The sequence below is a fragment of the Myxocyprinus asiaticus genome, chromosome 14 (genome assembly GCF_019703515.2).
Source record: "Myxocyprinus asiaticus isolate MX2 ecotype Aquarium Trade chromosome 14, UBuf_Myxa_2, whole genome shotgun sequence".
NCBI lineage: Eukaryota > Metazoa > Chordata > Actinopteri > Cypriniformes > Catostomidae > Myxocyprinus > Myxocyprinus asiaticus.
This window is the reverse complement of record NC_059357.1, coordinates 21,540,223-21,555,802: the sequence shown is the minus strand read 5'-3', so window position 1 is coordinate 21,555,802 and position 15,580 is coordinate 21,540,223. Positions and strand designations below refer to the sequence as shown.

The window sequence follows — 15,580 nt, the reverse complement described above, 5'->3', positions numbered from 1 at the left end:
CCTGCTCTGTTAATCTCTATGATTTCCTCCTGTGCAAGAGGACAGTCTCCTGCCATGCTTCCAGAGCCCACCAAACTGCCCAGCACATTACCCATGATCCTGTGTGGTGAGGCAGTAGCCATGGCCAGGGCGTCTGGTTTACAGTAGTTGGGTGATCCAGGCTGCGGAGCCCGCGGGATGTGCTTGTTCTTTTTCTTGGGCAGCTTCTGCTTGGCCATGGCCAGAGAGTAGTACATACCGAAGTTGTTAACAATAACAGGCACAGGCATGGCAATGGTCAGCACACCTGCTAGGGCGCACAGGGCGCCCACTAACATACCAGACCACGTCTCTGGATACATGTCACCGTAGCCCAACGTCGTCATGGTCACCACTGCCCACCAGAAACCGATGGGGATGTTTTTGAAGGAGGTGTGTTTGCTTGCCGTGGGGTCTTTGGGGTCTGCACCAATGCGCTCGGCATAGTAGATCATGGTGGCAAAGATGAGCACTCCGAGAGCGAGGAAGATGATGAGGAGCAAGAATTCATTGGTACTGGCACGAAGCGTATGACCCAGCACTCTCAGCCCCACAAAATGGCGCGTGAGTTTGAAGATTCGCAGGATTCGGACGAATCGCACCACGCGCAAAAAGCCCAGCACATCTTTGGCGGCTTTAGAGGAGAGGCCGCTCAGCGCCACCTCCAGGTAAAAGGGCAAGATGGCCACAAAGTCAATGATGTTTAACAAGCTCTTGAAGAACTCGGCTTTGTCTGGGCAGAAGATGACTCGGGCGAACACCTCGATGGTGAACCAGATGACGCACATTCCTTCTACATAGGTAAGCCATCTGTCAGTCACTACCTCAAACACAACCTCCTCCCGTGTGACATTCCCCACCGTCACATTCTCTGTCTTATTGTAGATGGTGTTGAAGGCCTCGTGTGTCTCCAAGCAAAATGTTGAGATGGAGATGAGGATGAACAGGAGCGAGCCGAACGCCACATACTAAAAACAGAGAGAAAACAGAGAGAAGAGATAGAGAGAGGGAAGAGAAGGAGACACAAAGAGAGATGAGAAGATGAGCACATTAACAGTAAAAAGTGAAACTGAAGAGAGTACAAATTAGGCGTCCCATTTCCTTTTTGAAGCCTTGAGGCACAATTCCCATGTTTTTTGGATTAAGAATTAACTATATGTTGGATTGCTATAACTATAAAGAGTCATGTCTTAATAAAGGCTAAGGCCACGTCCACACTAAACCATTTTGTTTTGAAAACAAGCATTGATTTCGCCACATTTATGCCTCTTATCCACACTGGAACAGCATTTTCTCCACTTTCAGAAACGCTCTCTAGTACTGCATACTTTGGAAAACGATGAAGTTTCAAATGAAAACGTATTAGTGTGGACAATGCAACCCTGTTACCTTTTCTGGCCCACTCTACCCATTTTTTTTTTTTTTAAACATGAATTGTATTTATTTATTTTATGTTTTTCTTTATGTTTACAGCTAGAAAATAATGAAATTACACAAATTAGGGTTTTAAACTGCTTTTAGACATTTAGAGAAATTTTAGTGTTACAAAAATGTCAAAAATCATATATAATAAACAGAAATTTAAATAGCTCATTTCATATTTCATTTTTTAAAATAGTTTTAAGCCCTATTTTGTATCCTTTTCGTGGAGTTGCAAAGTTAGACTCATCTTTACCAAATGACTTTGTGTCATTTGTGTGTGTTTGTGTGTGTTGTGTTTTTTGTTTTTGTTTTTTTTTTTTGCATGATAATAAATCTAGGAATCAGTCAAGCTGATTTTGCACTTAATATCATAACACTACTACTTAAGGTATAATAATACAACCATTGTTAATAAGACACATGTCTTGTTTTTGTGTTCTCCTATGAAGGTAAAAATGTAGCAAAACACGAGAGCTGGTAGGTTTGAATTTGAGAACTTGTACAATAAAGTTCTTGTAAGTTAAAATTTACACTCATAGCCCTGATGTGAAAACTTGTAAAATAAAAATCTGAAGTTGAATGTTGCAATCTGCACTTACAGACAATAATTAAAAACCTTTTCTGAATTCAAAGTTGGAGACAAATCGTCACAAATGTGTAAAATGGCATTCACATAAATACAACAACAGAAACAAACTTGTATTACATATTAATTTTTGTTCTTTAATTCAGTTTTGCAGTACAACCACAAATCTGCACTAACAACCTCTCAAATCTGGCACTGCAACTTCAAATCTTCATGCCTTGACTTTTGCAACAGCTATTGCAATAAACCTGTAGTAAAATCACTTGTGCACTTGTAAATCCATATGCAAGAGAGCAGATAGCCAGGGTTGGGTGGGGGAAGGGCCAATGAAGTCATGACCAATCACAAGAGCTGGAACAATAGAAGCTAGACTAATCGATTAGGTGATAGATGTCTACTTTATAAAGAATGAAGTTTATAAAGAATTAAGTTGTTATACATCTACGTACCACTGCATCAGAAATGGGATATTTATCAATTTAGAATACAAGTTATTACTATATGTCATTTTTTTGACAGTAATTCTTTTGTAAATTCTAATTAAAGGTCTGTTTAAACTTGTATGTTTTATCAGCCCTTCCAAACTGATCAGTATCAAGAATCATGCAGTAAGAAACTGACAATTAGGAATCAGTTTTTAAGATGTATAATTGCCTGATTGCGATTATTTTCTCTAATTGTGATCATTAGAGATTAGATTACCATGATCATTGTGTTAATTCCAGTGATATATTGCCATCTAATTAAGGGAATTTTAAATGAATAATGAAGAGTCTAATGTCAAACAAGAATACACACTGTGTTCAAAATTATCATCTTTATATCACAAGTGGGTCTCTTACAACAGTTATAGGGATATTACAATTCACTTATCTTAGCAAGTACGGCTACTGAGTTTACAATAAACCTTTCCTTGCTAATTTGCAACAAAGCAATCTCAGTTACAGCATCGAAGTAAAAATAAGGGAAACAAGAACTGAAATATGAATTTAAGGCAAGATTATATCTAATCATCTATAGGTTGTACAGTCAACAAGCATGGTTAATATAGTTACCCTTAAAAATCTAGTTACACTTAAAAACAAAACATTTCTGCCGGCCAAATTTAATAAAATAAGCTACGAGGCTGATGGCTGCAGTGTACGCTCGTGCAAGTAAAAATGATAATTATATGTTAGAAAATGATATAGCAGAACGCTGCACTCTGACCATTTTAGGTTTTGCCAGTTTAGCTTTCAGGTATTACTTTGTCAACAATTCATTCTAATTTGGCTGCTGGAATAATTCTTAGGTGATAGAGAATTTAGATTTGTTTGTTTTTTTACTTCACTCTGATTCCTATAGATCCCTAACCACTTTCATATTTTCCACTGATATGTGAAATTCATGGCATATGACAGCTGGCCGGATGGTCGCATCCCAAGTAGTTTTACAGAGTGAAATGATCCTGCATAAGTATTTCTTCAGAGAATTCTCTCATTGCCATCCTTAGATATTACATTTGCAGCTTGTCCACGGCTAGTTCTGAGTTGATAAACGGGCTAAAATCTTCCATTTTGATTTGTTACATTATAAATTCACCCTTAATCATTTTATTGTCAAGTTATTTAAAGGGAAAGTTCACCCAAAAATGAAAATTCTCTTTTTATTTACTCACCTTCATGCCATCCTAGATGTGTACTGAAAAAGGACTTAAATAGTGATCTGTTTCACACCCAAAGCAATCGTACTGCTTTAGAAGACATTCATTTAACCACTGGAGTCATATGGTTTACTTTTATGCTGCCTTCATGTGCTTTTTGAAACCTTAAAGGTCTGGCCACCACTTGCATTGTATGGACCTACAGAGCTGAGATAATCTTCTAAAAATCATCTATGTTCTGCAGAAGAAAGAAAGTCATACACATCTGGGATGGAATGAGGGTGAGTAAATGATGAGATAATTTTCATTTATAGATGAACCATCCCTTTAACATTCACACTCCTGCCACTGCATCAGCCATTGCCACTGCTAGACTGGTTTTGGACTTCAAAGATGGCTCAGGCTCCCGCACTGTTGCGTGATGCCAACATGTTCTAATATAATCCATTTTGATTGGTCCGGCATTGATTTTTCCATCTCTTGTGATTGATCATGACTTCATCGCCCCCAGAGGTGGGTAATAACGTGCTACATTTACTCCGTTACATTTACTTGAGTAACTTTTAGAGTACGATTAAAAGGGGGTACTTTTTACTCTAACTCAAGTAAATTTCTAATGACATTTTTGTACTTGTACTTCGTTACAATGGGCAGCATTCCTATTGAAACATTACTGGGTTTAATTTTAATTAATGTGTAATTTATTGAGAGATTATTGAATGGGACCTTTACGACAGCGGAAGTTCACACAGCTGCACGCGCTGTCACAGACTGTCACTCAAGCTGAGTCCATCACTGCTGCAGCATCAAGCATTTCAAACTAAGTGAAACACTTTCTTCACTCCACATAGTGAAAAAAAGAATAGTTTCGTCATGCAATGCCTTCATTTAACACCAAGACAAGCAGATATTTCAAGATTAAAATTGCAGCTTTAACTTAAGGGTGCACATCAAGGTAAATTTTGGCTCTGATGATAAAGAAAGCTTTTCTGTGACATGGTGATGGTCATTTTCAGGGTGATTCTGTAAATCTTGTGACATCAGTTTTTAAGTGTACATTTTTAAATCTGCAGTAATATATCAGTGTACTTTGTCCCGCATCCCGCATGTCATAAGCAGTATTTACACATTTACCCTGCACCCTCGCAGGTGAACTGGCAACTATCGCAGCTACTTCTAGCTGATTAACTATATAAATCCATGTAAATATCCAAGTTAATTGTAAATGCCTTTTTCTCTGCCGATCGCGTTATTGACAACTGGAGCACGAACAGACAGCATTTCTGCACGTGGTGCCCTACGCAGGCTGCATACTCTGCGTTTAGGGAGTGGCGGTACTGCTGTACAGGACTAATGATCTAAATTCTTTCGACACTGAAAACTGTAACTACACTGCACTAACAACTAAATGCTACGAAATAGAAAAAAAAGGCATTAATAAAACATGATCTTGCTTTGGTTTATATTTCCCTGTGGGACATTGTTCACGTTTTCACTGTAATAATGACTAGAAAGTTTTCCAAACCTCTCTTCTTATTGACAAATTCATCCAGATCTGACAAGAGCCCTTAAAGGGATAGTTCACCCAAAAATGAAAATTATCTCATCATTTACTCACCCTCATGCCATCACAGATGTGTATGACTTCCTTTCTTCTGCAGAACACAAATGAATAATATTAGAAGAATTTCTCAGCTCTTTTGGTCCATACAATGCAAGTGAATGGGTGCCAACATTTTAAAGCTAAAAAAAAAATCACATAAGTCAGCATAAAAGTAATCCATAACACCCAAGTGGCTAAATCAAAATCTTCAGAAGCTTTGTGATAGGTGTGGATGAGAAACAGATCACTTTCACATTCTTCTTGTGTTTTTGGTGATTCACATTCTTCTCTGCATATCACCCTCTGCTGGGCTGGGAGAATATTTGTAAAAAATTACAAATATTTGTTTCTCACCCACACCTATCATGTCACTTCTGAAGATATGGATTTAACCACTGGAGTCATATGGATTACTTTTATGGTGCCTGCATTTGCTTTTTGAAGCATCAACATTTTGGCACCCATTCACTTGCATTGTACTAACCTAAAGAGCTGAAATATTCTTCTAAAAATCTTAATTTGTGTTCTGCAAGAAAGGAAGTCATACATATCTGGGATGGCATGAGGGTGAGTAAATGATGAAGGAATTTTCATTTTTGGGTGAACTACCCCTTTAAAATGATAGCTCAGCCATAATTTAATATTCTGTCATCATATCCCTACCCTCATGTTGTTCCAAACCCATGTGATCTTATGTATTCTGTGGAACCCAAAAGATGTTAGACAGAATGTTAGGGACTGACAGTCTCATTCACCATTCACTTTCAAAATATATAGAAAAAAATAAAACCCATTCATTAAAAGTAAATGGTGACCAAGGCTAACATTCTCTCTAAAATCTCTTTATTGTGTTGCATGGAAGAAAGAAATAAAGTCGTACAGGTTTGGAACAACATGATGGTGAATGATGATGGAATTTCCATTAATAACAATAATAATAATAATAATTCTGTAATACACGTTCAGTGTGTATATGTAATGGAATATAGCGAGTTAACATCCATTATGTCATTTGTGAAAGTAACGAGTTACTCACAACTTGAGTACTCTTTTAATTGGATACTTTCTTACTCTTACTCAAGTGATTATTTATGTTAGCACTTTTACTGCTCTCTTGCATCTGAATTTAAAAGTGCACAAGTGAGTTTTATTACAGGTTTATTGCAAAAGTTGCTGCAAATCTCAAGGCATGAAGATTTGAAGTTGCAGTGCCAGATTTGAGAGTTTGTAAGAGCAGACTTGTGGTTGTACTGTGAAACTGAATTAATGTACAAAAGATTTTGTGTCTATTTGTCTACAGTCTACATCACAGAATGACACTTGTACATCTATGGTTGTGATACAGTTTGGACCACTACAGAGGACCTACTCAATCTGAGTGAGATATCATTCCACAGACAGGGGGCGCCAAATACAAAAAAAACAAAAAAAAAAAAAAAAAAAAAAAAAAAACCAGAGAAAGAGAGCAAACATGCTTGAGGCACAGAAAACAGGGGAAATGGTGTGAATGCAGCGGTCTCATTGACACACTGCACTAAAGTAAGGAAACACCACAAAGGGAGAACAGAGAAAGAGGACAAATCTCTTCAAAGGAGGTAAAAGCAGATTTAAAAAGAGTAAGAAGGGATGATAGAAGCAGAAAGGAACCCAATGGAAGAGATGGGTATACTGTATTTACAAACAGCTTTAATGGAAGAAAGAGAAGGAGAGAGATAAGGAAATTAATATTTAGAAAAGGAGACAGAGTATAAGGAAATGGAAGAGGCAGAAAGAAAAGGGAAGGGAAGCAGTGAGTTACAGCGGGGTGTGCTGTGCGTTGTCACCATTCTGAAAACAGAGATGTCATGTTGCCTCTCGTGCAGACAGATGTGCATTGATTGGCTAGTGCAAGCATCTCCCTTGCTAAAGCCTACAGTCTCTTCTCCTGTCAGCTTCAATCAATAGAATCTGTTAATCTCAGTGTCAGAATTCATACTATGAATTTTGTTATGTAGCCTGTTATTACAGCCATTTATTTGGAAGTCTTTGTGTGTGTAAAATGCTGCTGCTGCCATTCCCCCTCTGCAGTGCTTATGTTGTTCTCCTGGGTACTCACTTCCCCTTCCCACTTTACTGGAGTAAACCATTTTTTTTTTTTTTTGCAGATTTCATTTCTGCATTTTGTCTTCTGATTCCCTCCAACCCCATCTTCCCTATTTCTTTCTCTGTGGCTTTCCTTCCTGCTGAAAAGTCCAGCACAGCATACGTTGTGTTTTTGGTGCTGGTTTGCTGGTTTGACCAGCAAATCAACCAGCCTTCTCAGAAAGGCCATGCTGGTCAACCTGATTTGCTGATGAAAACCAGACTCAACCAGTATGGAAATTAATTTAAGATGGTCGTTTTAGCTGGGTTATAAGCTGCCAAGACATCTTACATATTTATATGGCATGGTTGACATTTACTGTAAGTGCACAGCTATACCATGATTCGTTGCTATAATACATAAGACACGTGAAGACCACAGACATACAGTACATGCACACAATCACCGTTACTTAATCATTTTAAAAGAGACATCTAAAAAACAGTTTTAAGGACATCGCTCAAAAAGCTGCATCAAGGTCAATCCTCCCATGATGAACGTGGAGCAGTCAAATGAAGGACTGAGGCATCCTGGGAGAATAAACTAATTGCACAACCCGATTAGCATGAACTAATTTAACAAGCCCATCTTACCGTGCCCTCAAAATTCTGATGTGGGACCCGTTTGTGTGTCAAGCATACACGCTACCACTGATGATGTCACCAGTGCTCCACACGCTGTGCTCCAGATACAAAAGAGCTTTAATATCACAACCCTCGGCACGCTACACAGGGCCACGTGAGCGTACTGGAGACAAGTGAAACTTAAATTTTGTGTTTGTGATTTTATTGCCAGAGGTTGCCTGGTCATACTCTTTGGTCCCTAGTAGGTGTTCCTACTGCTGGTCGACCTAATGTTATTAATGGGCTGAATCACTAGCCATGGCTTTTGAAAATCTGATCACAAATGGAAAGTATTGCTGGTACAAATAAGATGTCATTCTGTTTTTGACAAGGAATCAGTCTTTCACTGATAAAAATAACATTGTGATGTGGAAAGCGTTTGTATATTGCATCTGTACATAATGCATCATATCATGAAGTTAAACGATGGATCCTTTCCACAGACTGTGATGATGCATTTCCCATTGTAATTTTGCTGCCATTCCCCCTCTGCAGTGCTTATGTTGTTCTACTGGGTCCTCACTTCCCCTTCCCCCTTTACTGGAGTAAACCATTTTTTTTTTTTGCAGATTTCATTTCTGCATTTTGTCTTCTGATTCCCTCCAACCCCATCTTCCCTATTTCTTTCTCTGTGGCTTTCCTTCCTGCTGAAAAGTCCAGCACAGCATACGTTGTGTTTTTGGTGCTGGTTTGCTAGCAAACTTTTTTATATATTTTACATTTTTTATTAAAATATAAAACATTATTCTTTCTGCTAAATTACCCTGACTGACATTAATAAAAAAAAAAAATTAAAAAAAAATTACAAACTAGTAACCACTGCTGCAATGGGGTTTCAAATACAGCTGCTCAGGGTATGACAATAAATTTGACCTTTTTTGGTCATAAACCATTTCACTCTTTTATTCCTCTTTTAGACATTTTTGAGACGTAATAGTGTTTCTTTTTTTTTGTTTTTTTTTTTTTTGTTTTTTTTTTGTTTTTTTGCTGTTGTAAGAAATGGGAACTCCTATAGTTTACATTTGCAAGAAAAAGTATGTGAACCCTTTGGAATTACCTGCATTTATGTATATATTTGTCTTAAAATCTGGTTTTATCATCATCTAAGTAACAAAAATAAATAAACACAATCTGTTATAACTAATAACACAAATTTTGTATTGTTTTTGTACATATTGAATATATGATTCAAGCATTCACAATGTAGGTTGGAAAAAGTATGTGAACCCCTAGGCTAATGTCTTCAACAAAAACTACTAAGAGTCAGGAGTTGGCAAACCGGGCATCCAATTAATGAAATGAGATTGAAGGTGTGGGTTAGAGCTACTTTGACTTCTAAAAAGTACACAAACATTTTGAGTTTGCTATTCACAAGAAGCATATGCTGGCATGGACCATGCCTTGCAAAACAGAGATCTCAGAAGGCCTACAATGAAGAATTGTTGCTTTGCATAAAGCTGGAAAGGGTTACAAAGTTATCTTGAAGAGCTTAGATATTCATCTGTCCACAGTTAGACAAACTGTCTATAAATGGAGACATTTTAGTACTATGGCTATTCTCCCTAGAAGTGGCCGTCCAGCCAAGATGACTCAGGCCACACCGCAAAATGCTCAATGAAGTAAAAAAGAACCCTAGAGTAAGATTTGAAGAAATCATTGGAACTGGTAAATATCTCTGTTCATGAGTCTACTATATGGAAAACATTAAACAGGCATGGTGTCCATGGAAGGGCACCACAAAGGAAGCTGCTGCTTTCCAACAAAAACATTTCTGCATGCCTGAAGTTTGCCAAAGACCACCTTGACACTCCACAACACTACTAGGTCTGATGAAACTAAGGTTGAATTGTTTGGGAAGAACATGCCGCACTACATATGGCGTAAAAAGGGCACCGAATACCAACATGAAAACATCATCCCAACAGTGAAGTACGGTGGAGGGAGCATCATGATTTGGGGCTGCTTTGCTGCTTAGGGGCCTGGACCACTTGCCATCATCAAGTGAACAATTAATTTCCAAGTTTACAAAGATATCCTACAGGATAATGTTAGGGTGACTGTGCACCAGTTAAAGCTCTTTAGAAGTTGGGTGATGCAGCAGGACAATGACCCTAAACATCGAATTACTTCCACTACAGAATGGCTTCAAAAAAAGAAAATCCACCTTTTGGAGTGGCCCAGTTAGTGATGCTGTGGAATGAACTCAAGAGAGTCGTTCACACCACATATCATTAGAATATGGCTGAGCTGAAGCAGTTCTGTAAGGAAGAATGGTCCAGAATTCCTTCTGAACGTTGTGCAGGTCTAATCTGCAGCTACCGGAAACGCTTGATTGAGATTATTGCTGGCAAAGGAGGATCGACCATTTATTAAATCCAGGGGTTCACTTACTTTTTCCAAAGCACTGTGAATGTTTAATAGGATGTGTTCGATAGAGACATGAAAGTTTATAATTGTTTGTGTGTTATTAGCTTAAGCACATTGTGTTTGTCTATACTTGTAACTTTGATGAAGATGAGATTACATTTTATGACCAATAAACGCAGAAAACCGGCTAATTCCAAAGGGTTTGCATACTTTTTCTTACCACTGTACATCTAGCTGATGCTAAACTTCAGTATCTCAGAGGAGCTCCAACGTCTTCACTCCCACTGGTAGTTGCCGAATCACTGCTTATTTGATTAAAGTTATAATTTCCTCAACTTTTTTGTGTCGTTGGACATGCCCATGTAATATCACTAGGGTCCGCTGGAAATCACTGACTTTAATTGAAAATGGATAACTTCTGATTGCTATGTCGCTGCAAATTATTGCACGTTTGAACGCCCCCTGATTCTTGAAGGACACAAAACCTTGAGCTTTTGTAGGAAGTGCCTTGAGTTTTTTCTGTATCATGGCAGTCTGGCTTCACAGTTGTGGACTGAACTCTGAAAGCATATCTTTTTAAAGATTTAGAGGATGAATACGGACTCCAGCAGGAGAGACTCTCCTGGAATGAAGTAACTCTTCACCATAATGCCTTAATGCCACTCCTGGGAGTGTGGACACACTTCTAATGGTTGTTTGCTGCCCACATTTCTGCTCTCGTTTCTGGATTCCATTACATGACTCACCACCACTGTGGACATGTTCATACCCATCATGACCAGCCTTTTCTGAAAGAAATGTTTTATGAAATATGACCCTTTGTGACTAAAGCAATCATAATAGAAATGATCCAACTTTCTAAAAACATGTTGAAACACACTAGGCCAAATATCACAAGTTTGTGCAATAAACGACTTGCACAATACAACAATGAGTGTGTATGCATGAATCCGTGTACTAATGATTCTGTTCTTTAAATTCAGCCTGCTGGGATTTAATGGTGTGTGAGACACCAATATCATAATCATAGGACAATGAGAATGGATTTTACAGCACAGAGAGAATGTATGACCATGGCATCCCCTAGCACACCAATCATGACGATCATCTAGGTTTAACATCAAATTTCACACACTATAAATGAGTGTGGGTGTAAATGTTCAGAATCTCTGAATCATGTTTATATGGAAACCTTTGAAGAACAGGCTCAGTCTGGGGTCTACAAAGAGTTCAGCGCCCTGACATACAATGAATATATGCTGGAAGCTGCCAACATGAACTTAAGCTCATAACCTGAGTCCATGAGTGCATGTTTCATTCAAAATACCTCTACTGCCAACACAAGCTTACAGTGGCAAGAAGTGCACAACACAACCAAATTAGCAAAGCAAATGAAAGCTGAAAACTCAACGGAAATAAGCCACAGTACAACGAAATTAAGCCACAGCACAGCGAAATTAACAGAAAATAAATATTTTTTAAGCACTTTATTTTAAGTCGTGTGGCAGTCTGACTCAATGCACAAGAGATCATGAAGCTGCTCGGAAGATGCAGAGAGCTGCTTTCCCAATGCAAGCCAGCGGGTGTTATGTTTTTTCAAGTCAAAAATATTATTTAACATCACTGAATCAACCTGAATGCATTAGGTTACACTAAACTAAAACTCATTTGAAGGGGTAGATCAGGTAGAAATAGCACATTAAGGGAATAATCAAAATTTTTATTTTTGCAATGCTCCTTCAGTGAGCATGAAATAAAGCATACGATTCCCAATCATATCAACAGATAATATTATATTGATGACCTGTGAAATAATATGACATCATTTCACTTTTTTGTTATTGATGATGGGTAGGTAGTTTCAGAAAGCAAGAGGCCCAAGAGCAGAGGAACAGTTCACAGAATTTATTGACAATAAATTAGAACACAGCAGGGCTGGCAAAGTGTGGGGAACCCTGCACTGACTGCAGCAGGAAGGCGGTGATTGTGTTTGTAGATGTGTGTGCGTCGTGGTCGTGTAGAGAGCAGATCCGTGAGGAATCCTCCATGAAGAGTGTGTTCATAAGCGTGTATACGTCATGGCAGTGTAGAGAGCTGATCTGTGAGGAATCCTTCGTGAAGAGTGTGTTCTTAGGCGTGTATGCGTCGTGGTAATAGGGAGCAGATCCATGAGGAATCCTACCGGAGAGCCCTCAACTAGACACAGTGGAGATGGGACGGGTGCAGTGGGATGCAAATTGGAACGAAAAACGGCTTAATTTTAGAAACATGGAAAACGAGATGGATGCATTTGAGGTAGGGAGGTAACTTGAAATGGACCGTCACCGGACTAATGACCTTAACAATGAAAATGGCCCAATAAACTTGAGACCAAGCTTACGTGAGGGGAGTCAGAATGGAATGTCCTTGGAGGACAACCAGACCTTCTGACCACACATGTAAGCTGGGGGCTTAGACTGGAGCTGGACCACCGACCTTTTAATGTTTGGGATTGTGTGAACCTGCAGCACTTTGCTTTCACAATGCACGTGAACTGCAGTGAGACCTCTGAAAAACAGTGCATCACACGAGCTCATTGGTATCATTAACCTGCGTGTGCATTTTGCTGTGTGTCATCCATTCCCTCCAAAGCATGCACAGACCATGTCATAAATATTGACATATGACTACATCAGGATTCTGATATAATTTGTATTAATTGTGCAGCCCTAAAAAATTGTTAAATGAGTCTAATGATGCGCTCTTTGGGAAATGCAATGGCCAAATAAAAGGCACATTAAAATTATTGCGATATTTACGATATTGCACTGGAATTCATGATCTCACAGCCTGAGTGCTTATGATATACATCCACTGACGTACAGATGCAGTCTTTGTTTATTCACCTTATGCGCCAGATAAACTAGCGTGCAGCGATCTTGAAAGTGTACGTTTTATTTTATATGCCATTTACAATCATTTTATTCACATTTAAGCCTCTTAAAAATGTGAGGTGACAAATACATTTTTAAAACTACAAATGTAATTTCCTTTAATGTTATGAACTTGCATGTGAAATAATACAAGCTGTCACTGTTTGAAATGTCATGTCAACTACACATTTTAACAAATTATTATCAAGTTGAAACCTAAAAAATTAAGAAGAATTACACGTATAACAATTATTAAATGCTTGTATCATGAAAAAGTGCAGTGTGTCATAGCGGGTCTCGGAAAACGAACATTTAAAGTGACAGAATAACACCTCACAAAAAATGTTTTACATAGTAAAGATGTGGTGTAGACTCACACCATCAACTCTTGGTGAAAAATACTTTCTGTGCTCCCACATGTAATCCATTTTGATAAACTCTTCTCAGTAACTTTAATACAAACAGGAAGTTAGATTACAAAATACGAAAGAGTGGAGCATTGAAAAGGGGTGGTGCTGAAAAAGCTGAAGTGAATTAATAAATTGTATTAGAAGGGTTTAGAACACAGAACTCCTTGTACTAGAGGCAAAACATTTACATTAAGACCAGTCAGTTATTCTGGCTAATGATGGACTGATCCATGTATTTATCCACTTACTAACATAAACCCAGTACTGGCAGTTTTAGATGTATGGATGAAGTTATAAATTTATGTGAAATATTTATTAATTAAATTCAAGAATGACCAATATTTATCTAAACAGTAAAAGATTATTTGACAATATCTGCATATAATCTAATTAACATTTGTGAGTTTTGCTACTTCATGACATCACAAGCCCCCCCCCCCCAACTGTCCCCACCACTTTTTAAAACAAAGTGATGCCCCTGCCAGAAAATTCCAGAACGCTCAAGAAAACCCTTGCTTTACTTGGCTCAAGAGCGATAAAGTGAGCATACTGAGCTATTCCAAGAGGAACATTTAAGTGCTGCTTTTTCCCCAGAGACACAAGAAACATGCCTGATAAATTTCTGCAGGAATTGCCTGCTGAACAAGTCTGAAAAAAAAAAAAACATGCTCTTGCAGATCTGGTGGCCTGATGAGATCAAAAACCATCATGTCTTACAAAACAACAATATTTTGTTGTCTTATGCAGAACACTACGCATAACACAGAACTGCACATTTTTGAAGGAAGAGGTCAAAGCTTTGATTTTAAATCCCTCTGGACATTGATCTCAGATCAGTGCTGTGTGTGCTGCATAGTGTCACGCACACATGAACACGGAGAGAGATGCAGTTGAGCCCAAACACAGAGTTTATTCAAGATGAAGACAATATACAAACAGAAATAGCACTAGGAATGCTGAAGATGATAACAAAAAGCACGGATTTAGCTCAAGGCACACTAGACGAGACAACGGATAACTGAACGTGAAGGTATAAGTAGAGGTACAAATGATTAACACAAAAGCTGAACACAGTTATGATGGAGGAGAGGTGAGGATGATAACAGTGCATCTTGGGAAATGCAGTGAAGGTGATTTCAACATAAGAGTCCCTAGAAGACAGGGAGAAACACAGAATAGTGAAGAGGATGAAACTGAGGAAGGGATTTCAAGCGGACGGCCAGGGCATCATGGGTAGTCTGACAGATGGTCAAGAGACCATGGAGGAGCTGGCGGATGGTCCGGAGGCCAGGAAGGTGTCTCCTGGAAGGGAACAGGGTCCGGCAGTTTGGGAGGTGGTTCCAGGAAAGGAGCAGGATCAGGAAATGAAGACTCTTGGGAAGGAGGCAGAGCCAGAGGTAGATCCCACGTCGGAGCGGGCAACGCCTCAGGAGGAACTGGGAAGTGTGTCTTTAGGGAAGAGGCCCCAGGAGGTGGAGCCGGAGGCAGATCCAGAGGCAGAGCGGACACTGTGGGTGTGGGCACTGTGAGCATGGGCACTGGCTCGTTGGCCATGGCAGGCATGGGCACTGTCTCGTTGGCCGCGGAAGGCCTGGAGGAAAGTGCCGCGGAAGGCCTGGAGGAAGGAGCCGCGGAAGGACTGGAGGAAGGAGCCGTGGACGCCGGTATGCTACATGGTTTAAGGGCTGTGATGGCAGGCTCAGAAGATGAAGAGAGTGGGGCCACCGGAGAGTTCCCCCCCACCAGTGGGGCAGGAAGCGGAGGGGCCTTCATCGAGAGGTAATGGCTCACCAGGGTTGCTTGCATATATTCCTGAAATGAAAGGTTCCCCATCTCTGGAAGGGCTGTACTCCAGTGGTAGTTAAGTCCCATACC

At 39.3% G+C, this 15,580-nt stretch overlaps 1 protein-coding gene across 6 annotated transcripts in view; it reads right to left on the bottom strand.

The window, feature by feature from the left end:
- LOC127451347 (potassium voltage-gated channel subfamily C member 1-like) overlaps window positions 1–15,580 on the bottom strand; it is a 143,737-nt gene that overhangs the window by 49,186 nt on the left and 78,971 nt on the right. For 5 of the 6 annotated variants that reach the window (XM_051715977.1, XM_051715979.1, XM_051715981.1 and 2 more), the window contains exon 3: window positions 2–986. In XM_051715977.1, the coding sequence (XP_051571937.1) occupies window positions 2–986 (985 nt within the window). The remainder of the gene's footprint in view (window position 1; window positions 987–15,580) is intronic. The other variant, XM_051715980.1, reaches the window with a different exon arrangement.